Source organism: Nelumbo nucifera, chromosome 2 (genome assembly GCF_055504915.1).
Source record: "Nelumbo nucifera cultivar China Antique chromosome 2, China Antique-T2T, whole genome shotgun sequence".
Classification (NCBI taxonomy): domain Eukaryota; kingdom Viridiplantae; phylum Streptophyta; class Magnoliopsida; order Proteales; family Nelumbonaceae; genus Nelumbo; species Nelumbo nucifera.
This window is the reverse complement of record NC_142650.1, coordinates 33,130,473-33,153,659: the sequence shown is the minus strand read 5'-3', so window position 1 is coordinate 33,153,659 and position 23,187 is coordinate 33,130,473. Positions and strand designations below refer to the sequence as shown.

At 40.2% G+C, this 23,187-nt stretch overlaps 2 protein-coding genes and 1 long non-coding RNA gene across 3 annotated transcripts; 2 read left to right on the top strand and 1 right to left on the bottom strand.

Annotated features, from left to right (window-relative positions):
- The first annotated feature begins 7,428 nt into the window (after positions 1–7,428).
- Positions 7,429–8,340, top strand: LOC104603408 (uncharacterized). The gene has a single exon (XM_010267432.2). It carries the CDS (start codon positions 7,820–7,822, stop codon positions 8,219–8,221), a length of 402 nt encoding a protein of 133 aa, XP_010265734.1. The 5' UTR covers positions 7,429–7,819; the 3' UTR covers positions 8,222–8,340.
- Positions 8,341–18,390: 10,050 nt separating this feature from the next.
- Positions 18,391–19,519, top strand: LOC148802078 (uncharacterized). Its single transcript, XR_016082021.1, has 2 exons — positions 18,391–19,102; positions 19,271–19,519. It is a non-coding gene; the product is annotated as an uncharacterized LOC148802078 (long non-coding RNA).
- On the bottom strand, positions 19,457–20,335 carry LOC104603269 (mavicyanin-like). The gene is made up of 2 exons (XM_010267265.3): positions 20,000–20,335; positions 19,457–19,911 (listed from the first exon to the last, which is right to left on the bottom strand). The coding sequence occupies exons 1-2, from the start codon at positions 20,181–20,183 to the stop codon at positions 19,580–19,582; spliced, it is 516 nt and encodes a 171-aa protein (XP_010265567.1). The 5' UTR covers positions 20,184–20,335; the 3' UTR covers positions 19,457–19,579.
- Positions 20,336–23,187: the final 2,852 nt, after the last annotated feature.

Below are 23,187 nucleotides of genomic sequence, written 5' to 3'. Positions count from 1 at the left end.
GCTCGGACTCCCTACTAGGAGTCTGAGCTCGCTGAAGAACCCGAGCTCCCTACCGAGTCTGAGCTCCCTACTGGGAGTCCGAGCTCCCCGCCAGGAGCCCGAGCTCCCTACCAAGAGTCCGAGCTCCCTATTAAGAACTCGGAGCTCCCTACGGAGAACCCGAGTTCCCTGCAAGGAGCACGAACTGTACTGGGCCCCAAGCCTTACAAAGCTGACCCGAGCTGGCCCAAGGTAGCTGTGGACGCTCCAAACCGAACTCAAGACACCTCGCTCGCCACTCCAACACTTCGCTTCCGAAACACCAGGCTGACCAAACGTACCCGACACCAAGGACGTCCGTATCCAAGGGCGATGCACCTGATTGATTTGGGATCTGACGCCTGACAGCCGCACTTCAAACGGCTTCCTGCCACCGCCACCTGCAACCGTCGTCATCAGCCGCAGAGACGGCTCCGACAAAAGGAACAGTGGCGGTTCTGTCCGGCCAGAGGAAATGACATCCGAACTGGCAGGAGTTCAGAAGTAATCATGCCCGATCTGACGGAAGCCCGGAAGTGAGTGCGCGAGGTGGTTATAAAAGGCTCCTACCCACCAGGAATGAGGTATGCTAACTTTGCGTTATCTGGTTTATCTTGCCTTTGAAGTATTCTAACTTGAGCTTCGGAGCCTTTACGCCAGGTTCTCCCCGGAGCTTCTCTTCTCCTTCCGTTTCAGGTCCCTGTTACTCAGTTCAGAGGCAAGATCATTGACAGCTAAGACCGGCTAGATTGTGCTTCATCAAGTAGCACACTTGCGTTTCCGAACAATCAACCGCCGGCGAGCGAGATTTACAGCGGCAACCGGCGAACATAGTGGAAGGATTGCATCGGCCAGCTTATATTGAAGCTTTCTTGCACTGACAACCACCTCTTGCTCCCAAATCTCTGCGCATTAGTCATTCCCCTTCCCCCTTTTTTTTAATATTGGGGCTTTCTTGCACCGACAACCATCTCTTGCTCTGGCTAGCATGTATTGGGCGGCGGAAACCTCTACAACAGCCATTAAAGCCAAGCTGCCTGCTGGGCCACTGCCGATAACGGATACTCTGAGGTTGCGACCGAAGAGTTTGGGGCTGGATTTGCTAGCTAAGATATGGAATCTGCGGGGATTTGGTTTGGATGAGAGAGATTTAGTTAGGGAGAGGGGATGGTGATTCTTGTGGTTTTCCGGAGGCCAATGAAGCTATTAACGGTAGTGCGTTGGAAATGGGTGATTTTCCGAACACAATTGGTGGTGTTGGTGGAAAATGGGGAGTTGATGGCAGTAGTGGACGCCATCCTTCCTGGCCTCTGGTGTGGTATCTGAAGTCTGAACAGAGTAAGTTCAGACTTGTTTTTTATTTATTTATTTAGTTTTTAATTTTTCTATCAGAACGGGCCGACCGTTCGGTTTGAACGATCGGACCGTTCGACCTGGTAACCGGACTCATGACCGATTCGATCTCCGATTCGATTTTAAAAACCATGGGAATTGGAATCTTATTCCAACCAAATAAACCGTTGGAATTGAAATGGTCATTCCAATTCGAGCTGCTGTATTACATTGGTTTAAATTGTACAAATTTGCAACTTAAAATCTTTATTTCTGTCTTTAGGGGTTCAAACTCCAAACTGTATCAAAAAGACAATATTTGACATAGTAGCATTAGATTGTAATATATAAAATATTTATATATTTTATATAATTTATATATTTATATATCTTATATAAATAAAATATTTATTATATATATTAATTATCTAAAATAATTAATTAGTTAAACTCGAATTTGAATATTAATTTTCAATATCCTTCGAATATCAAATTTTCTAATCGAATTCAAATGTGGATATTACTTGATTCAATTCGAGTTCAATCCATTTACTCCCCTACCCTTGGATAAGTCCATCGATCCCAACACACACCTCTAGGTAATCAAAGATGGTTCATCCATTTCTGCTTTGAATGATCCATGGGTCCCCTTTATATTAAGTTGCATACCTCAACTCTTGCCTTCAGCTTCCCCAATTATATATAGATAGCTTATTATGCAGGTCATCTTAGGGACACAATAACATAGATCACCACTTGTTATAGGCGTAGTTGGTATTGTTACCTATAAAATTACCACTCTCATTGAACCTGCACTCAGAATCAAACAAATTAATTTAGAAGAGAAATAACAATGGTGAAAACACCATAAGATCAACTTATAAATCCTTCTTGTCCTCAAACCCATCTACTTCTGCTTTACAATTCAAATGCCCAATCTTTGAAAGCTCAAAGTGCCATATCATTGTATCCTCTTAGTTTGAAAACTCCTTTGTGATGGTTTTCTTACAAAAGATAAGTGTACCATATGGTTGAAGTATGAGGACTTTGCATTATTTTGTAAGCAAACCATGAAACCCTGAAGCAGTCAGCCAAGCATCTCTTCTTCACTTGTCCGTTTTCTAGAGCGGTATGGTGCGAAGTTTAAATAGGTATTAGACCGTAACAAGTGAGACAACAAACACCCCACTCTACTCTTTAGAACTGGCTACAAACATCAAGTATGGACTTTTCAAGAGATTCAAGAATTTTTTTGCCAAAGCATGTATTATCGTCCTTTATCTTATCTGGGAAGCTCGAAATAAAGCTATCTTTGAAGAGCTCTGGCATTCCCCTATTGGTGTTATAGTCAAGGCCAAACCATAGCAACAGGAGCTGGCCCAAAAACACCCAACAACTAAGGGTGTCAATGGACCGGTTTTGGATTGGACTCCGTCCAGTCCAAAATCAATTTAGATGGATTGGACGGACCAACAATATATATTAGATTAGATTAATCCGGTTCAAAATATTTATTAGATTGGATTGGACATGTTCCATTTGTAATAAATTTATATCGGATTGAGTTGGATTGGATTAAGCCAATATCTAATCCATTGATATAAGATAAGAATATAGGTGTTAATAGATCAGGTTTGAGTTGAAATCAATTTAAATCAAAATGAATTTGAATAGATTGAATTAGACCGATCTAAAATGGTTTAAAATATTCATTACATTGAATTTGACCTGATCCATTTATAATGGAATCACATTAGACTGAATAGGATTAGACCAAATCCAATCCAATTGACACCCTTACCAACAACCAATAACAATCTCCCTCAAAACCAAACCTTTACTACACGCTCAATATCTCAATTCCCCTAAACAAAACCTTTACTACAGGCTCAATATCTCAATTATTCATCGGTGGTTAATATGATGTTAACACAAAGATATGTGAAAAGAGGTTTCATCATCCAAGGATCCACTGAAGACATTATATCGGCACAGGGAAGACAATGTTGGGCCATCAATGGCTATGACGCTGAAGTGCACTCCTTAGTCAGTGGACTGGAAGCAGCTCTGAATTGTTGACTTACAATGCTTCATTATGGTTTCAGACTCCTTACAACTAGTTAACGTTCTCTTTTTTGTAGCAATATAAAGTCTACGTGTATTAGATATTGCAGCTACACTCTGGACCCGCATTAATAGACTACTGTCATCCTTTTCTTTTGTTTCTTACTCTCAAGTAAATAAAACAGCTAACTCATCTTCTCATATATTAGCTTATGTAGCTGTAAAGGGTAACTAAAAAAAATCTCAGGCCGACCCAAGTCACGATTTTATGTTGACTGGGCTTCGATTAATGGTCCTTGGGCTGGGCCTGAGCCCAAACTTTAGCTTTTTATTTTTCAAGTTTTGACCCAGTCTTAACCCATAGGTAGCCCAAGCCTATCCTGATCTTATCCCATTCATAGTCCATTGTGAGGCTGGCCTAACTATAAACATGTATACATACATACATACATACATACATACATACATACATACATACATACATACATACATACATACATACATAAATACATAAATACATATAGATATGCATGTCAAATTTCAGTGTATACTGACTGACCAATCTGTCCAACCCCATCTAACCTACACCACTAGCTTAAAACATAACTCCCTTGGCTGATGGCTCACACGGTTCTACAATGTTTATAAGAAGAAAATATATAGTTGCATGTTCTCTTTATTTTTCAACCAAAAAAAAAAAATTATTTACTTGAATTCCTAAGGCTGCATTTGGTTGCAATGCAAAAAAAATTGCACTGATGCAAAATTATGACAGTGCAAATGATTCGAGTGTAAATTTTAGCCTATTTTTATTTCAAATTTTAGCTTATTTTATTTGATTGCAGTACAAATAAAGTAAATTAAGGCATAAAGAAGAATAAAATAAAACCTAAAACAAAATTAAACGAGAACTTGCATTTTTTTTTCATTTGCATTCCTATGCATTTGTACTAGTGCAAACACATTTGCACTGCAACCAAGCACAGCCTAACGTCTTATTATTTAGGAGCACAATTCAGGTCAGTTAAGGCCAGCCCTAAATTAACCAACCCAATTTGTTGAACTCCAATCCTAACCCTAATCCAATTTGATGGCTTCAGGTTCGGTTGGGTACAGATATATTAGGGGGTATAAGTGTGTAACTTGGGTCTGATTGGGTCGAGAATTTGTTGAATTTTCAATGCACCCGAACTCCAATCTCAGCCAAATGTAATTGAAGTTCTTCTGCAATTTGACTTGCATCCCTAGTACATTTTTGCTCTAGTGGAAGGGCACATGGGATGGACATGTATACATAAAAATAAAAGGATTTAAAAAATATTTCGGTTTAACTTCTATAGTTTGGAGGTAAAGCCAAGGCAAGTATATAGTAGAGTCCCCCAAGTTTGTTTACGTGGAGGGACCGATCACCCTAAATTTCATTAACCATTATCAAAATAAAATGGAGGAAGAAAATTATAGGAATTGAAAGGACATATATAGCCTTAGCCTGCCATGCCCCAAAACCCAATAAGAAAACACAAAACTTCACCCTCTAGCCTCTAGTCCAACCCAAAGCACAAAAAGCAAAAGAAAAATACAAAAACTGATTCAGAGATTGAAACATTCCTCTGTGGGTCAATGGATCAGCAGTTCAATCATTTGGATCAATGGATCAACCTGTGATGTGATTACTATAAAAAGTTCAAAGGAAATAAAATAATAACTTGATAACCTGCTGAACGGATCAGATGTGTCAACATTTCAACCACATAGGTTCATGGTCAATGAATTTTTTTGTAAAATAGTGATTTGGAGGTTGACCCAAACTGGTATTTTGGCCAGGTTAATGATAGATTAAGAATATTGGAAATGGTAGTATGTGAAAAACAATATAAATTTGAGAATGAATTGTGACAACGCAACTCACTTTCCCCTTGAATTGGTATGTGGGCCACTTGATGATCTCAGCTCCCATAAAATGAGAGAGGTTGAGACTTTCCTATATCAAAACCATCGGGAAAGAATTTGGATTTGAATGTCATTTCTGCCTGCATCAATTCCAATTCCGATAAAATGCAGAAGTGGAAGGCTAGAAATCAGTGCTTTGTCAATATCTCTGCTCTATGGTTAGGGGTGCAACCTGAATTCTGAATTGTATGGGATGGGGAATTTGTTAAATTGAAATTCGTGACTTACAGTCCTATTAATGGTGACAGCTAAATAACAAAACCTAGATATTATCAACTGATAGGTTCTCTGGCTGATTGTAGTGGAGATATGGGATTGAATTCCTTTGCCGCTAAGGTTTGGGATGAGTTAACCCCTGTTGTGTAGCCCCATGAAACCCCTGTTGGAATTGACAATTTGAAATCTGGTCGCTAATACACTTGATATCCAGTTGGTCACAAGCATCCTTTGAGGAGGTGAGGTTCAAATCCGGAAAGACAAACTCTCCTTGTTGTATGCTAATAGGCCCATCCTTAATCCACAGATTAGATCTAGCATATAACACCTGACCCTGCTTGTTGCCTTGTTGGGGTTAAAGCCCTATCAACCCCCTCTGATTCAAAGGCAACATCAATGCTACAATTGATAATCTGTCAAATAATTGTGTAGCATCCTAGGAAAATTCTCAATCTCATGGCAAAAGTTCAATTCTTTGCGTGGTATCGATATATCATATATATAGTGCAGTACTTTGATTATTACAGGTTAAATAATCAAATTTTTAGTTCGAAAACTTGAATCTAACCAAAACAAGTTTTAAAAATGCCCCTCTATAAATTCTTGCATGTTGAGGGCCTTGAGGCATATGCAAATTGAAAAAAAAAAAAAAAAATCTCTGATCCAACCCGACTTTTTTCGGGTTGGGCTGGAATCCAGTTGGTCTAATTTTTTTTTTTTATAGAATGTACACAATGTTGTATGCATTCATATGCATATGATATTCACATATATGTATGTATGTCAGGTTCGTGCTATCCAACGCTCAACCTTAAGTCATATTTGGGCAGGGACCACACCATTAAACACTTATTAGTGTTTGGAGAATAAGTCTGAAATAAATGATTATCTTAAAAATATTTTAAGTCTAAATTTTCAGCTTTTTTTGAAGTGTCATATACTAAGCACTTATTCAATTTTTTTTCTCCCATAATTGTCCCCAGTGAATTTTTAGATTACCAATAATAACCCTTTTACAAAAACAACTTTACAAAGGCACTTTTATTATGAAAGTCAAGTATTTTTACAAAAACAACTTTACAAAGGCACTTTTATTATGAAAGTAAAGTATTTTTACAAAAACACTTTTATGAAAGTACTTTTACACGAAAGTACTCTTTTATAAAAGTATTCTTATAAAAATACTTTTAGAAAAACACTCTTATAAAAGTACTTTTATGAAAGCACTTTTATAAAAGTACTTTATGAATGCACTTTTATAAAAGTACTTTTACGAACGTATTTTTATAAAAGCACTTTTATGAAAGCACTTATATAAAAGTACTTTTATAAAAGTATTTTTACAAAAACACTTTTATGAAAGCACTCCTACAAAAGCACTTTTATAAAAATATTTTACAGAAGTGCTTTTATCAAAGTACTTTCATGAAAACACTTTTGTAAAAGTACTAAAAGTGCTTAGATAAAAGCACTTCTATTAAAGTACTTTTATTCATTCACTTTAGATTGGATATATTGAAAATTTGAAAGAAAATGAAGGACAAAAGATTCACAATTGTTTATTGAAGTACTTATTGGAGAAAAAGACCACCAAACACCCAATATAAAATAAGTTTGAAAAAGTTGGGTGCCAAATACAAATAAGTGCTTATTCGAATAAGTACTTATTTTTAAACACATTTTTTTAATATAAGCACTCCCAAATATGGCCTTAGTCCAATCCAAAATTAAATCCAACTTATATATTTTTCTCCCCAACCCTGACCCGATCTTCAACCTGGCACAACCAACCCAATCCAATTTTTACACCCTGAATTCAACTGGGCGTATTAATTAAACCATCTATAAGATCTCATAAACAGTGCCAGTTGTACAAGATTTAATGGAATTCTTCTTCCCATTCACACTGAAAGCAGGCTAGTTTAGTAGCCTTTTTTAAGTTTTAATTGCCTTCTGCCATAAAAAAAAAATTCTTTTTTTAGTGTTCACCAATCCAAATACAGCTTCTAATGAGAATCGGATTCCAACTGATAAACACATAGACGTACTTCTATGTTCTTGACTTTCTTGTCAATGGAGCAAGCGGAATCTTCTTTTCCACTACCTTCATTTCCACATCCATCCATCGCAATATATCCCAAGCTTCATGAATAAGCCCAACCTGCCTGCTATATGTTCCTGAGAATATAATCTTTCTCTTCTGGAAGGGTTCTGGCATTAATTGAACCATATTAAATGTATGCCAACACAGACAGCTTTAAAGCTCTCCCTTTCTCTCATGGATTTCACTGCAGTTTTCGTCTACATGGGTGGCACCGGAAGTGCTTCCTCTAACGAGAGACTGGTGGCCATAGGCTTGACCCTTCTTGCTATCGTCTCGCCGTTGTATATCGACCGGAAGCCATCGACCGAGCCGGATCCCGACGAGCAGCCCATCAGCCTTGCTTCTTGGCTACCTCTGTTGCTTGTGGTCCTCATCGTTGCCATCAACTTGTCTCGCTTCTTAGACCGGAGCTTTACGAGGTTCGACCCCTACTGGATACACAGAGTTGGTGGGTCTTCATGTGGGATCTTGGTGCTTCTCATGGTGCTCGGACTGGTTTTGAAGTGTAAAGCTTCCATATGGAACTGGGAGCCATGACTGAGGTCCAGACACAAGAGACCCACTTCTCAGTTCGCTTCCTTTTCCTCACTTCCACAGTTGTTTTGTAAATTATTTCTCTTGTGGAAGTGAATAAATTGAAAACAAAGCTTAAAACATGTCCTGTTGCTTCCTCTGCAAAGATTTACTAGGCTCATGCAGTTTGTTTGAGGTGCAAATCTTTGGGGCAAATAGGCTTGAGTGTAACTTTTGATTCGGTTCTCATTTTGGTTATCTTTGACACTATTACCGTTTCTACTAGAAATGTTTTGGATTGATCAATACAAATTATATTCATGAGAAATATGTTTCGTCACATAGTATATAAGAGTTATTTCAACTAGAAAAAAATAACGCTTCTTTAGAACCGGTCATCAGGATCAATGACCATATGATAAGGGTAGCAAAAGTTCTAATACTACCCGCTGCCAATCCTACACAACTCTTCTTCATCTAGGCTTGGACTGATGGAAGGGAAAATTCATCATATGGGTGGGTGGTACTAAAAGAAGGGGAAATCCAACATATGGATGACCAACATCCATATGTTGGATGATAGGGCGAAATTTCAAAAAATTATTTTACCCTTCCGGGAATTGTATTCCCAGTTTTAGAAAAACTGTATTCTTCAATTATCGTTCTTGCAACAAAATCGGACTAGATCTAAAACCAAAAGAAAGGGAGAAGAATACCTAATACGGATTCCACACGTGTAGTTCCTAAAGTGGATGATCACGCCCAAAGACGGTACCAAAACCAGCTTCCACTGAAGATGGTGTCACTTAGGTTGAAGCCATTTCAGCAACGCGGTCCTTCAGCAATGATTGTAATCCAACAACTTGGATTGAGCAAGAAAAGTGGGCACGAAATTATTCTGATTTTTCTTGCAAAATCAGAAGTGATAATTGATCTCTATCAGTCCAAGAATTAGAGAACAATATGGGTTTGTATGGCAGTAAGAGAAGAAGGAGAAAGAGAAAGCTAAGAGTAGTGTTATTTGGAGCAGTTTGCCCTCCTCTATTTATAAGCCTTAAAGATCAGTTCTCTTAATCTAATTAGGAGCTTCCTAATTCAAATATTTATTTGAATTTGGACTCTTTAAGTGGAGAAGACTTGTCCCCTTATCTTAAAGGCTGATCCAAACACTTATCCAAACCCATATTTGCCTGTTGTCTTGTGACTTCTTAATTAATCCAATTAATTATGGGCTTTAGGCCCATTAAGCAACATTAAGCAAGTGGCTCACGTCCCTTTTTAGTTGCTGGCCAATTTGGCTCTCTTTGTATGGTGTGAGACCCCATCAATGACCTCACATAAGCCCATATGGGTTCAACCCAACTTCTAAGAAAAAACCTGGCCGAATTCATTGTCAAGCACATTGAACCCCTGAGTAAATCAGTATGGGCTCTTAATGGGCCCAATATCTACACTAAATGTGGTCTTTGAGTCTAGCCATCCTATGAAGGCCCAATGACGATGGTCTTAAGTGAGAGTGAGATTAACCCATTAGGTAAAACAACCTTAAATGGTCTCTTACACTTAACCTCTCAACCCTTAATGATCAACCATTGCTCGACAGCAAGGTGTACTCTCTGCTTGGATGGGTCCTGGGAATTTAAACCTTTTGCAAACATTCTCCTTTAAAACATATATATATTATCATATAAATATGTTTTGCAAAAACAAATCTCAAACAAGTTTGAAATCAACTGTCGATAGTTTTGGTTTCCATTAGAAAGAGTGTAGTTTCGATCATTCACTTTGTCTGACAAAGGACTACTCCAACATACCCAAGTTTTGACCTCCAAAGTATCATTCACTTTCCCGCAAATGGCCATTTTGTTATCTTACCCTACAAGCAAGGTCACAAATGTTGGAAGATCTTTTACAGATAGAAAATCCAAAGGACCATCCTTTACCAATCTTGTAATACAATCTATATTAATATTTCCAAATCAGTAATGCCACAGGCACGTGGAATTAACCGTATCACATGTTTCTTTTCTTGGGGATAATTTTCGACGTAATTTTGGTTATGTTTGTTTCCAAAGAAAGATAGAGGGCATAGAAATTATTCTCAAGTTCTCCGTAAGTAAGGGATTTGTTATTCAATTTAATAATAATCGTATCACTAAATAGAGTAGAATAACCATCCTTGCAAAGTTTTGAAACTGAAATCAAATATCTTCTTAGTGAGGGTACATAAAGACAATCTTTGAGTCTCACAATGCCTTCTCTGAAAACTAAATCTACAGTTCCTATGGTTGTAGTTGCAACAATTGCAGAAGTCCCCAAGTAAAGGATCACCTCATTGTCACTTAGCCTTCTGCTTTCTTTGAACCCTGCAATGTGTTCAGGGTCAATACACCAGGATGTAGAAGTGACCAACATATTGGTCTCTTTGACAAGAGATTCAAAATTACCTTCTTTATTCATGGATTCCAGATATTGAGGATAGTTTCTTTTCCAGTGTTCGGTCTGTTTCCAGAAGTGACATGCATCCGATGCTTTATCTTTATTCTGCCTTTTTGGCTTATCTGCTTTTTAAGTCCTCTTCTTGCCATTCCTCTTTTTTTTTTTTTTGATTTGCCACCTTCAACAAGCATGACTATTGATTTGTCCTTCTCAATCAGTTCTTCGATCCTTTGCAACATATTGTTGAATTCCTGAAGGCCAATCTTTAGCTTTTTCATGTTATAAATCATGACAAGCTGATTGAAGGAGGGAGGCAGAGAGTTTAAGATGGCATCAGTTTTCATATCATCATCGAGCTGAAATCCAAGAGCCTCCGATTTGTTAATATACCCCATCATTTTCATGGTGTGGTCATGAACCTGTTGGCTCTCAGTCATCTGTGTGGTCATCAACAACTTGAGGACCGCTTGACGGATAGAACAATTCTGCTCTTCATACATAGTCTTTAGACTATCCTGGATGTCTTTACAGACTTTAATCTTATCGAATTGCCCCTGGATAGTATTATCTAAAGATGCTATGATGTAACATCCGGCTAGAGAATTTTTCTCCTCCCATTCCTGATATTCCATCCTACGTGCTTCAGAAGCCCTATCACCTGGACGTTCCGGAGCAAGGTTCTTGGCAACCTTGTCCAATTTCTCGGATGTCAAAACCAGATTAAGGTTACGGTACCAGTCAACATAGTTGGGTCCCTTAAGTTTGTTATCATCCAACAATTTGGCAAATTGTCCATTTGCCATTTTTTATAAAAGGCGACATATATTAGTCCACGACCTAAAGTTGATTCATGTTATCTTACATAGAATGGTCTTTTATCTATGCTCCATCTCCATTTGTCCATCTTTGAGATTTCCCTCCTATCTCAGTGATGGAGACATAGTGCATGTCTCTGGAAATGTGGGAAATCACATAGGTGCATGGAGCCAAGTGTTTCAGATACAAAACCCCACCACTTTCTGTGAATGATCATATCCACCTATCCTATGAATTTTCCCTTTAGCCTCTATTAGACAAGGTTCATTGTCATTTTAGGTTAAACCTTGTTTGGTAAGTGCTGACCCATCATATCGTAGGCCCCAAAGTACCATGAAAGAGTCTTCCATTTTAGGATAAGCCTCTCCCACATCGGTCTATGATGCCCCTATCATCTTATAAAGCAATCCAACCAATTGGGCCAGCAAATGGATAGCCCAATTTTATGGTGCATCTCCATCCACCAATTCAACCCGCCTTCATGCTAATGACGGAAGGCCTGTAGAGAATTCATCATATGATATTCCCTATCACTTGCACTTATATTAATATGGAGGGAACAAAAACAGTCCCTAGGTTTGGTTTAGGTCATACCAAAGTGGTTGACTTTCAAAAAGTCAGATTCAAATGAGCCCAAAGCGAGCTAGGGTTTTGCCGGATTCCTCTTGGGGGCCCATTGAAAAGGGAGATTATCCAATGATTTGTGGACATCATGGAAATGACGTGCATTTAGCCATGGTGTTCACAGAGAGCCATATACGATTATACATGGGCCAAGCACTTATGGCCCATGTACGAATCACATTCAGCACATCACAAGCATTCACATAATCACAAATTGATCCAATCAATTAAAAGCTTGAAAGCCCCAATAAATTTAAGTTAACACACAATCAGCCCATGAATTATCATATAATATCATCTAGGCATATGGGCTAAGATGCAAAGAGCAGTTTGGCCCATATAGTAGTTGGGCTGATGCTGCTTTAACTTAAAATTAGGTTTACAAGGGAGGGCTAAATTGTACCATGTGAAGAGCCATCAAAACCTTGGCCCATAACCAAATTTGAGCCACCTAAAACATGACCCATGTGGCTGAGATCAGACCCCATTGAACCATGGGTTCGGTCCAACTAGTTTGGACTAAACTAGGTCAATTCGGCCTAGGGTTTGGTAACCAAAACATGCTACAATTCTCAAGATTTCGATATGAAATTATTAACAGCTGAATATTGACAATCAATTATAGCAAAATAAACAATCTAGGGATGCAAGTGTGATGGTCCGAATCTGATTCGGACGAACTACAAACCTGCAAGAAACTATTAATTGTAGATTGCATAATTTTTTTTACAAAATTTCTTCTTCTCCTTCACGCACTCTAGCAAGTCTTCCAATGTAAAAAAATAGAAAAACTCTAATTTTCTATTAATTACATCAGAATAAATCCTAATACATTTTGTCTAAAAATAAAAAAATTATTTATAGACCAATGATCAAATAAATAAATAGCAAGGTGCACAAATCTTGGTGCCAATAAAGAATTTGATCTCCATCACACCAACAGTCCAAAAATTCAAGAAATAATAATAGAACAATTCTAAAATTATTGCAGAACAAAATAAAAATAATTTCAGATCAAATCGCCCAAAAATTGAGAATTGATTTCTTAGTATACTGCAAACTACGCATATCGAGTAAAACTGTTCTACCAATTTCGGTTTAATTTCATATATGATTTAATTTTGGTTCAAGATTGAACCTTTAGCTTTAATGCTACTAATGGAAAAGGAAATCCATCGTATGGATGGCCGAACCATGCTGGATGGTAGGGCAAAATTTCAAAAATTTATTTTACCCTTCCGGGAATTGTATTCCCAGTTTTAGGAAAATTGTATTTTTTAATGATCGTTTTTGCACCGAAACCGGACCAGATCTGAAACCAAAAGAAAAGGAGAAGAGTACCTGATACGGATTCCACGCATGTAGTTCCCAAAGTGGATGTTCACTCCCAAAGAGGGTATCAAAACTAGCTTCCACTAAAGAATGCGCAACTTAGGTTGAAGCCGGTTCAGCAACGTAATCCTTTAGCAAGAACTATAATCCAACAACTTGGATTGAGCAAGGAAGGTGAGCACGAAATTATTCTAATTTTTCTTGCAAAATCAGAAGTGAGAACTGATATCTATTAGTCCAAGAACTAGAGAACAAACTAGGTTTGTATGGTGGCAAAAGTAGAAGGAGAGAGAGAGAGAAAGAGCTGAGAGCAGTGTTATCTGGAGCAGTTCGCCCTCCTCTATTTATAAGCCTTAAAGATCAGCTCTCCTAATCCAAATAGGAGCTTCCTAATCCAAATCTTTATTTGGATTTGGACTCTTTAAGTGGATAAGACTTATTCTCTTATCCTAAAGGCTGATCCAAACCCATATTTGCCTAAGTTACATGACTGCTTGACTTCTTAATTAATCCAATTAATTATGGGCTTTAGGCCCATTAAGCAAGTGGCTCACGTCCCCTTTTAGTTGTTGACCAATTTGGTTCTCTTTATATGGCATATGACTCCAACAATGACTTCACAGAAGCCTATATGGGTTCGGTCCAGCTTCTGAGAAAAAGCCTAGCCGAATTCACTGTCAAGCACAGTGAACCCCTGAGTCCATTAATATAGGCTCTTAATGGGCCCATGAAGGACGTTCCCTATGCCTCAGCCGTAGGGAGCATCATGTATGCCATGCTGTGTACTCGTCCTGACATTGCTCAGGCAGTGAGTGTGGTAAGCAGATTTCATGCCAACCCAGGGCAGGACCACTGGACTGCTGTGAAATGCATACTTAAGTACCTTCGAAGGACAAAAGAGTTTTGTCTGGTATTCAATAGTAGCTCACTACAGATCCAGGGGTATACTGATGCCGATTTCCAGTCGGATCCAGATGATAGAAAGTCTACATCTGGGCATCTTTTCATGATAGGATCGTGTGTTGTTTCTTGAATGTCAGCAAATAGGGGTCCTAAGTAGCAAATTAATAGTCCACAACCCAAGCCGAACACATTGCCGTAAGTGAGGCTGCCTTATGAATGAAGGTGTTAAGTATAACTTTTCAGCTTTTCCTACGAGTCTCCAAAGTTTAGGGCATAACTGGAAAATGGTCTGGGTTCAGTGTTTTAAACAAATACACACTACACGTTCTTCGAGTCTAACCCTTGCAACTGAGACAAACTAACCTAACTTACTCAGCAACACATTAGTGTCAGTTTTGACAGGATAAAATTCCTTCAGTCTATTTAATGGTTGAGAACATTGTAAACTAACACGAGTCTCATAAGTGTCCAGTTTAAAGGTAATTACACAGAAATACACCAAATATAACATGAATCATTATATACTTTTATTCTTTTACAATAAATGAATATGTGTATCAATCTAATTGGATCTAAGGGCATACACTGTCTAACAACAAATATACAAATTTTAGAGAAAGGCTTAGTTATTGTAACAAATTGTTGGAGCTTCTTCCTCATGAAGCCTTTATCTATTTGTCTTTTTGACTAAACATATTGGTTAAATTAACTCTTTTACCCCGCATCGTAACCTCTCATGTACAAACAAAGAAACAGAACGTAATAGCAAGTAGTAGGAAAAAGTCATGATCAACAAATGAATGCGGAATTGAAACAGATGCAAATTTTGCATCTGATTCACATTTACACACAAACAGAGCCTACCAGCAAAGTAGCAATTAGGTCTGTATGTGTGAAGTAAACTTTGGTCGGCCACATTGTTTGGTATTCCTAACTCCAATAAAGATTTCGAGTAATGGGTAAGTCGGCACTGAGATCTATTCTGGGCCCAAAGTAGAATTTGAGCCTATTCTGTACAATTAAGGTTCAAAATATCGATACGTCCTATATGCCAGTAGAGGCATATCGGATGATATCGATAACGTTTTTCTTTTTGTTTTTTTATTTTTTTCAAAATCAGATCAATGGGCTAGTTTAGGACTCCTCCACTCCCTGTATCAGTCAGAACTCCAATACACCCCCTGTAGGAACGTATCAAAAAGCCACCGGTATGATACGTATCGATCAATATGGATCGAGACATATATACTTTGAACGTTAGTTGTGAGACGTTGTGGGGCGCCCCTGGGGCTGATGTGAACTCGGCCTAGTGAAGCTCCAAACTATGCTACGAGGCCGGATTTTCTGCAGTCGGATAGGTATGTGCAGGGGTGTACTTCCAATCAAAATCAAACACATCATAGTTCACATGTGGAACCCCTGTCGCATGTATAGAAAACTAAACGGTACGTTTTTACATACAATTTTTTAAACTAAAATTTTTTGAAGAAAACCCTACAAATGCCATTAACGATTGCAGGAAATTCTTTCGTTTTTAAGCTTCGACAAGGGATAAAACCATTTACAATAAATTAATTTTTTAAATATATAAGTAGAGCTTGAAAAGTCTACCGATATTCTATGATTTATAATTTGCAAGCAACCCATTTTCAGTGATCAATTCTGGAACCTTGAATTTTTGTCTAGCTTAATGATCCAAAGTAGATTTCTGCTGATCTGAGATTGGGATTTGTCTAGGAAAGATTCGTTAAGTTAGAATGAGGTCGGTCACAAAACTAATGTTCCCAATATTCTGTATCTTGTTGGATTTGAGAACTAGAGGCGAGGAATGTGAGAGTGGGGAGGGGAAAACAAAAATGAGAGGGTCTGCATTAATGGCACGCAAAGAAGAAATGAAGAAACAAAATAATTTCTTCCGGCTGCTCCCTGCAGGACTGTCTACCAGTAACGACGGGCTCGATGAACCCGCAAGGGACGAATCAGAGAACCCGAGGTTGTTTATCCGGTGGGTTTCTTCGATGCTTAAGTTAGCACTTGGTTGCGAGCTGAGAATGATATTAGATTGTGAGAAAGCTGGAGAGTAGAGATTACGCATCTCTTATTTTTCTTTTTTCACCCCCGGGGGGTGAAGCCTTTATATACTGGAGTCCTTGCGGGTTCGATGGAGTAGTTCCGGAATTCTCGCTGCGACAGGATCCATTTCCGTGTTAGTTGGGGATAATGTTACCAACCGGTAAGGCTGACCTTTTCCGCCTGAATCGGGGAGTGGGGAGATAATATTAGCCGTTACAAGGTATGATCCCGTAAGACGCAGGGTACGGTGACGAGATCCCTGGGGTTGCCATGCGGTGGTCGGTCAGCATTGCCTGAGCTCGTGCTCTTTAGATCCGACTTGATATGAATGCCAAAGTGCCTTGGGACCAAGGTGGTCCTGATGTAACCTTGCACCGAGGTATACTCGTCCCGAGGTAGAATTGTCCAAGTTGGACTTGTCTCGAGGTGGTCTTGTTCCGAGGTGGTCTGGTTATCCGAGCTCGATCCGTTGCGGACTTAGCGTGTCAGGCTGAGTTGTTATCCTACTAGTTAAGTTGCCAGGTCGGCGCCTGTGCTAGGTCGCTAGTTCGGCACCTGTGCCAGGTCGCCAGTTCGGCACCTGTGCCAGGTCGCTAGGTCAGCGCATGTAACAAGTCGCCAGGTCGGTGCCTATTCCAAGCCGCCAGGTCAGCGCCTGTGCCAGGTCGCTAGGTCGGCGCATGTGCCAGGTCGCCAGTTCGGGACACCATCATCTTGTTTAAGTTGTTGCCTAAGTGGTTCGGGGTGTCACCCAGTTGTTCTGAGACACCACGTGTCACGATATCATTGGAGGGTCAAATCTGCCCTCACCATTTGCCCCCCCACTCCTGAGCTGAAAATAACTCGATGAAGGGAGTAGATTGCTCCTTTTGGCTTGAAATGACTAATTCGATGAGCTCATAAGCGTCGATTCAATTCCTTCGGCTCTGGAAGCGACTCGCAGTTCGCTCCTTGATTTTGCCCATGCTAAAGAGGCGACTGGGTCTTATGCGGTGAGGAGGTCCTCGCTAGTTCGGTATTTTGGCCCTTAGGCTCTAGGAGCGACTCGTAGTCTACTCTCTTTGATCTTGCCCATGCCGAAGAGGCTGGGTCTTATGTGGTGCCGAAGTCTTTGCCAGTTCGACACTTTAGCCCTTAGGCTCTGGGAGTGACTCGTAGTCCACTCTCCTTGATCTATTTGGCCCATGCTGAAGAGGCGATTGGGTCTTATGTGGTGCCGAAGTCTTTGCTAGTTCGGCACTTTAGCTCTTAAGTTAGCACTTGGTTGCGAGCTGAGAATGATATTAGATTGTGAGAGAGCTAGAGAGCAGAGATTACGCGTCTCTTTTTTTTTTTTTTTCTTTTTTCACCCCGGGGGGTGAAGCCTTTATATACTGGAGTCCTTGCGGGTTCGGTGGAGTAGTTCCAGAATTCTCGCTGCGATAGGATCTGTTTCCGTGTTAGTTGGGGATAATGCTACCAACCGGTAAGGCTAACCATTTCCGCCTGAATCGGGGAGTGGGGCGATAGTATTAGTCATTACAAGGTATGATCCCGTAAGACGCGGAGTACAGTGACGAGATCCCCAGGGTTGCCATGCGGTGGTCGATTAGCATTGCCTGAGCTCGTGCTCTTTAGATCCGACCTGATATGAATGCCGAAGTGCCTTGGGACCGAGGTGGTCCTGTTCCATGGTGGTCTGGTTATCCGAGCTCGACCTGTTGCGCACTTGACGTGTCAGGCTATGTTGTTATCCTACTAATTAAGTTGCCAGTTCGGCTCCTGTGCCAGGTCGCCAGGTTGGCGCATGTGCAAGGTCAGCGCATGTGCCAAGTAGGCAGGTCAGCGCCTGTGCCTGGTCGCCAATTCGGGACACCATCATCTTGGCTAAGTTGTTGCCTAAGTGATTCCGGATATCATCCAATTATTTTGAGAGGCCAAGTGTCACTATATCATTGGAGGGCCAAATCCGCCCTATCAATGTCTTTCCGGTGAGATTCATCCTTTTGAATTGGGTTTTTGCCAACTTTTCCTTCTTTTTTTTTGTTTCAAAAATTATATTATGAAAAACTAGCGGAAAAAAATTACCTTTTAATTTTCTCCGCACATTGGAAGTGCACACACCCATGAAATCCGATCTCCTACGCTACAGCCATGATTCGCCGCATTGAATCCTGTCGTAAAGGGACCCACTTGTTGCCCTTACATTCCCTGTACGTTGATATAAACACTTGTCGTCATCATGATTAATCAACTGCCACGTATCTTAGCATCTCAGTTGCAATTTGCAGACGCATGGCTCAAACGTGGCCATTAACCCCTTTCCCTCTCCGATCTATTTCTTTCTTCCTCTGGCTCTTTCGTCCACGTTTCTCTTCGCAGTTCGCTCTACTACAAAGCGACAACGGCGAGAGAGAGAGAGAGAGAGAGAGCAGTAGGACGAAGACCGGAGAAAAATGGCGGAAGCACAGAAGATGAGACAGGAGGACGTGAAGGCTGCCGGGGCGGAGGCGTCTAAAAGGCCGTTCGGTCTGCAAGCAGAAGGCGTGGGCTCACCCACGGCGCGCTTTACCCTTCTCTCCGACGACCATGGCTGCCGGGGGATTGGTTTTAGTGGCTGCCGTCACTTACTTCACCTTGTATGCTAAAAAGAAGCCTGAAGCCTCCGCCGTCGATGTGGCCAAGGTCGCCGCCGGGAAGGTCGACCCTGCCACCACTCAACAACGGAGATAGCTTCCGGTCCGGTTCATTCGATCAAATAAATCTTTTCTTTTCCTTTCTGTTTTTTTTTTTTTTTTTTCTTCTAGTGACATGGGCCGTAGTTGGGCTACCAAGCAACCCAAACCCAAATTAGGAATTGGGACGTAGCAAGCAAATTATTGAAATATCGTAATGTTTGAATTTCAGCCCAAGATCAAATCTACTGACTATTAAGCGGTGGGGCGGGCCCGACCCACCAAGCGTACGACGGCTGACAAGTTTACGGACTGTCCCCTTGCCAGCTTATATGCGCTGCATATCAGCGCACTGTACAAGACAACGGCGAACAGACAGAAGTCCGTCTTTGCTCGGAAGCTCCTCAAACAGAAAAAATTGGGGAAGAACTGAAACTAATAATGTGTAAAAGCGTTACAATTTAATGTTGCATTACATCAATTCGAATCAATAACAACAATAACATCAAAATGAAGTTAAACCAGCTGGACCCAGCTAGATTCAGACCCAGATGGAGGCAAGCGAAACCAGAAGAGCCCCCAGAATCGACAATCCCGGCCGGAAGACATCTTGGCTGGAGCTGTCATGGGATGATGAATGGTTAGAAGAAACGGCAGCTGTCGGCGACGACGGGAGAGGATGAACGAGGACGGAGACCTTCATGCCGTTATAGCAACCGTTGGGGCAGATGAAGTAATAACGTTTCGCCTTGTCAAGCGGGATGAAGTCCTTGCCGCTGCTCCAGTTCCCGACAGCTCCGTAAGTGGTGCAGTTGTCGTAATCCGTCTGGTTCACTTCGAACACATTGTACTGGTTCTTCTGGTACCTAAAAGCTGTTGTGATATAAAAGAAGAGAACCAGAATGTGAGATCTGAAGGTGGGGTTTTATCAGGGATTGCGAGGGGGGGGGGAGGCACTTACAGATGAGGTCGCCGACGTAGAAGGTGTGGTTGTTGGCCCAGAGTGTATAGTTGAATCCAGGGTTCCAGCCGCGGTTGGCTCCGACGATGTGGTCGGTTCCGCTGACGAGGGTGGTGACGGTAGCGCCGACGCATACGAGTAAGAGGAGGCGGAGGAATGGGAGACGGAGAGCTGAAATCGGCATATTCGCTTCTCTCTTACCTTTTTGGGAAAACGGAGTCTCTGCCAGACCTTCTTCGGTTGTTTATTGAAGCTTGCACAGATGACAGAACACTACTACGAATCCTCTACGGTTCCTGTAAGATATAGGACCAATCATTGCATGGCACGTCACGTACACATGGTTCGCACGTTTGACAACTGACGTGTTTGAGGTTGAGAGTAGGTCCGTGGACGTTATTTTTCTTTTTAACGTGTGAAAACTAATTGTCATTTATAATGGGGTAGAAAAAATTTTTGTGGTTGATCGTCTGGACAGGGGTGCAACTTGGGCGGGCTTAGTCCGAACCTGAATCAACGGTTTATTAGCTTCGAACCGGGTTTGAGTTATTCATTGACCAACCCGAGCCGGGTTTGAGTGATCAAATTCTGGGCTTGGATTGGCTCGGTTAGGGTTTGGGCCTGGGTTGACTATAAACCCGACCCAACCCGTCTGGCTTGCACCCTTAGTTTTCACAAATTCATGTTCATATTGTTCTTACAGGGGCCCAACCAGACGGCCCAACCCGTCTGGCACTGATTTTTAGATAATCAGGGCATCGATGCCAAACATTGCCTTAGATTTCCCTCTACAAATTAAAAAGATAGTTTCCTAGAAAACTTTAAAGGATTTAAGGTCTATGGTGATTGGCACGTGTTAAGATCAAAGAGAGATGATAGGCTTTATTCTTTAGATGACCCTACTGTTTTTCCCACAAGGATGGTGATGTAGCCAGTTTAATATATTAATTATGCCACATGGAGGCGTGATGTGGCAAGTCCAATTCAGATCAGTTCCACCGGTGCTGGATTAGAGCACACGTCATCAAGTGATATTAACGGTTCAAACAATTTTATGGGTTCGCATCTGCCCCCGACGCGTGTCATGACACGTGCATTAAGCGAGACGCATGTGGAACGCATTTCATGCTGTGAAATGCACCTCCGTTAATTCCTCTTTTGCTCAAAAGCGTTTCTCTCCCATACTCTTCCATTTTACCTCGAACTGAAATTTTTGGCGTCGGACACCGTTCGTGACCCACTCACCAGAATTCCGTCAGTCGATGCCGTACTTATGTAAATTCTTCTCATTATATATATATATATATATATATATATATATATGTTTTTTCTCATTTGTTTTTTAACATTCAAAGATCTGAACCCCTGACGCCGTTTCAAACCCTTGACACCCTCGAAATTCGAAAGCCCTCCAAAATTTTGAAACTTTCCGGAATTTGAGTTTTGACCAGAGGCGCTTGAGTAAGGTGTATAAATATAAATATGTAGAGTGTAAAATCTTATATTTTATATTATTTTATATGCATTTATATTGCATAATTTGTATCTGTACTTTTTCTGAACTCTGAGCCTTAGTTTTTCCACAAGTTTCCTGGTGTAAAACTCCTAGAGTGATATAAAGATCAATGTTGATGCACCCATCTCCCCTATCAAAGCTTCAACAGACCTAGTGGCTGTTTGGCAATGTTTTTACATGTTCCTGTTCTTGTTCTGGAAGAATTTTATTTTTTGCTCTTTAAAAACAGAAAAGCATTTGGCAATTTATTCATTGAGAATGAATTTTTGTTCTGTAGAAACAGAAATAACGTTTGGATAATAGTTATTTCTTATCCGTGCTTTGAATTAATAATTTTTCATCATTCCACTGTTTAAGGTAAATAGTAGAAGTGAAAATAAAATGGAAATAATTCGACCACTCCTAACAAATGTCATTAGTTGTGATGAATGAATGGTGTTCCTTTTTTGGAATTTGGAAATAGTAGAATATTTGTTTAAGAAAATAGTAGAATTAACGATAAAAATAAGTTGTAAACACTAGAACATCTGGTGCATATTCAAGAAGTTGGAAAGTCAACAATGGTCGTTCTGTGTTAGTTTTTAGTTTCGGTGTGCTTAGCCCTTAAGTCTTTAGTCTTTGTCAAGTGTTTTGCTCTGTTTCTTGTGGGCTTATTATTTTGCTCTGTGTGTTTTTCTTTTATATTCTACCATTTCTATTCTCAACTATCAATAGATAATTGATGGTAGATTTCTAACAAACTCACATAAAGCCAATGGCAATAATTTAAGGCAATAATTTAAGGCCTAGCTCCCACCTACTCGTGTTTTAAGTTAGCTATCGTTATCTCTATCTCTATCTCTCAGAACAAGGGTTGGGAGAACTACAGATCAAAGGACCAAAAAACAGAGCATCCACATGTCTACAATAAAGAAATGGCAAGAAGGAAGACAACCATACCTGTGTAAATGATTTTAGTCGGAAAAAAGTTGTCAAAGATGTGTTTCCGGCCATTCACCGTCCTTGACTCAGAGTTCACCTCCCTGGGTTGTGCAGCGGTACAAGTGAGGTCGAAGGAACGATAAATGAACATTATGGTTTAGAGTTTATTATTTTGAGCAGAATGACAAAAGTGCACCTACTCTCACGTTTGTGCAGAATGACAGAAGGATTTGGGATACAACTGGCCAAGAGCGGTTCAGGACGGCCACAACAGGTAGAGATATATAGATGTATGAGTTGCTTTTTCAATTTCACAATTTAGCTTGATTAAAAGCTTCCCTTTCGGTGCTGTAGTGGTGTGACGGGATTCTGGTTTCACTGTCTTCACCTTTAGTTACCTGTAGCCAAAAAACAGAGCAACTTATCCATTACGTTTTTGGATGGCCTGGCTAAACATAAATTTACAGTTGAGAAACTATTTTTCAGTCATAATGCCAGGTTTAAAGATTCCATCTGGTTAAGAAATTAGTTTGGTTCAATAACTATAACAATAGAGAAATCTGTCATGGTTCATATTTGCTTCAAACCTCCTCCTGATTGGGGTGTATCAAAATGGCAAAATAGGATCTATGTAGCCAACCACATATATTTGGTATAAGGCTTGGCTGAAGATAATGAAACATTATATGTGTAAATCATATATGTTTATGTATATAACAATAATACCTAAATGCTCAAATGGCATTAATTC

Coding starts and splice junctions, on each gene's coding strand:
- LOC104603408 (XM_010267432.2), top strand. CDS start 7,820: ATGCCAACACAGACAGCTTTAAAGCTCTCCCTTTCTCTCATGGATTTC.
- LOC104603269 (XM_010267265.3), bottom strand. CDS start 20,183: ATGCCGATTTCAGCTCTCCGTCTCCCATTCCTCCGCCTCCTCTTACTC. Junction 19,912..19,999: donor CTACGTCGGCGACCTCATCT/GTAAGTGCCTCC, acceptor ATATCACAACAG/CTTTTAGGTACCAGAAGAAC.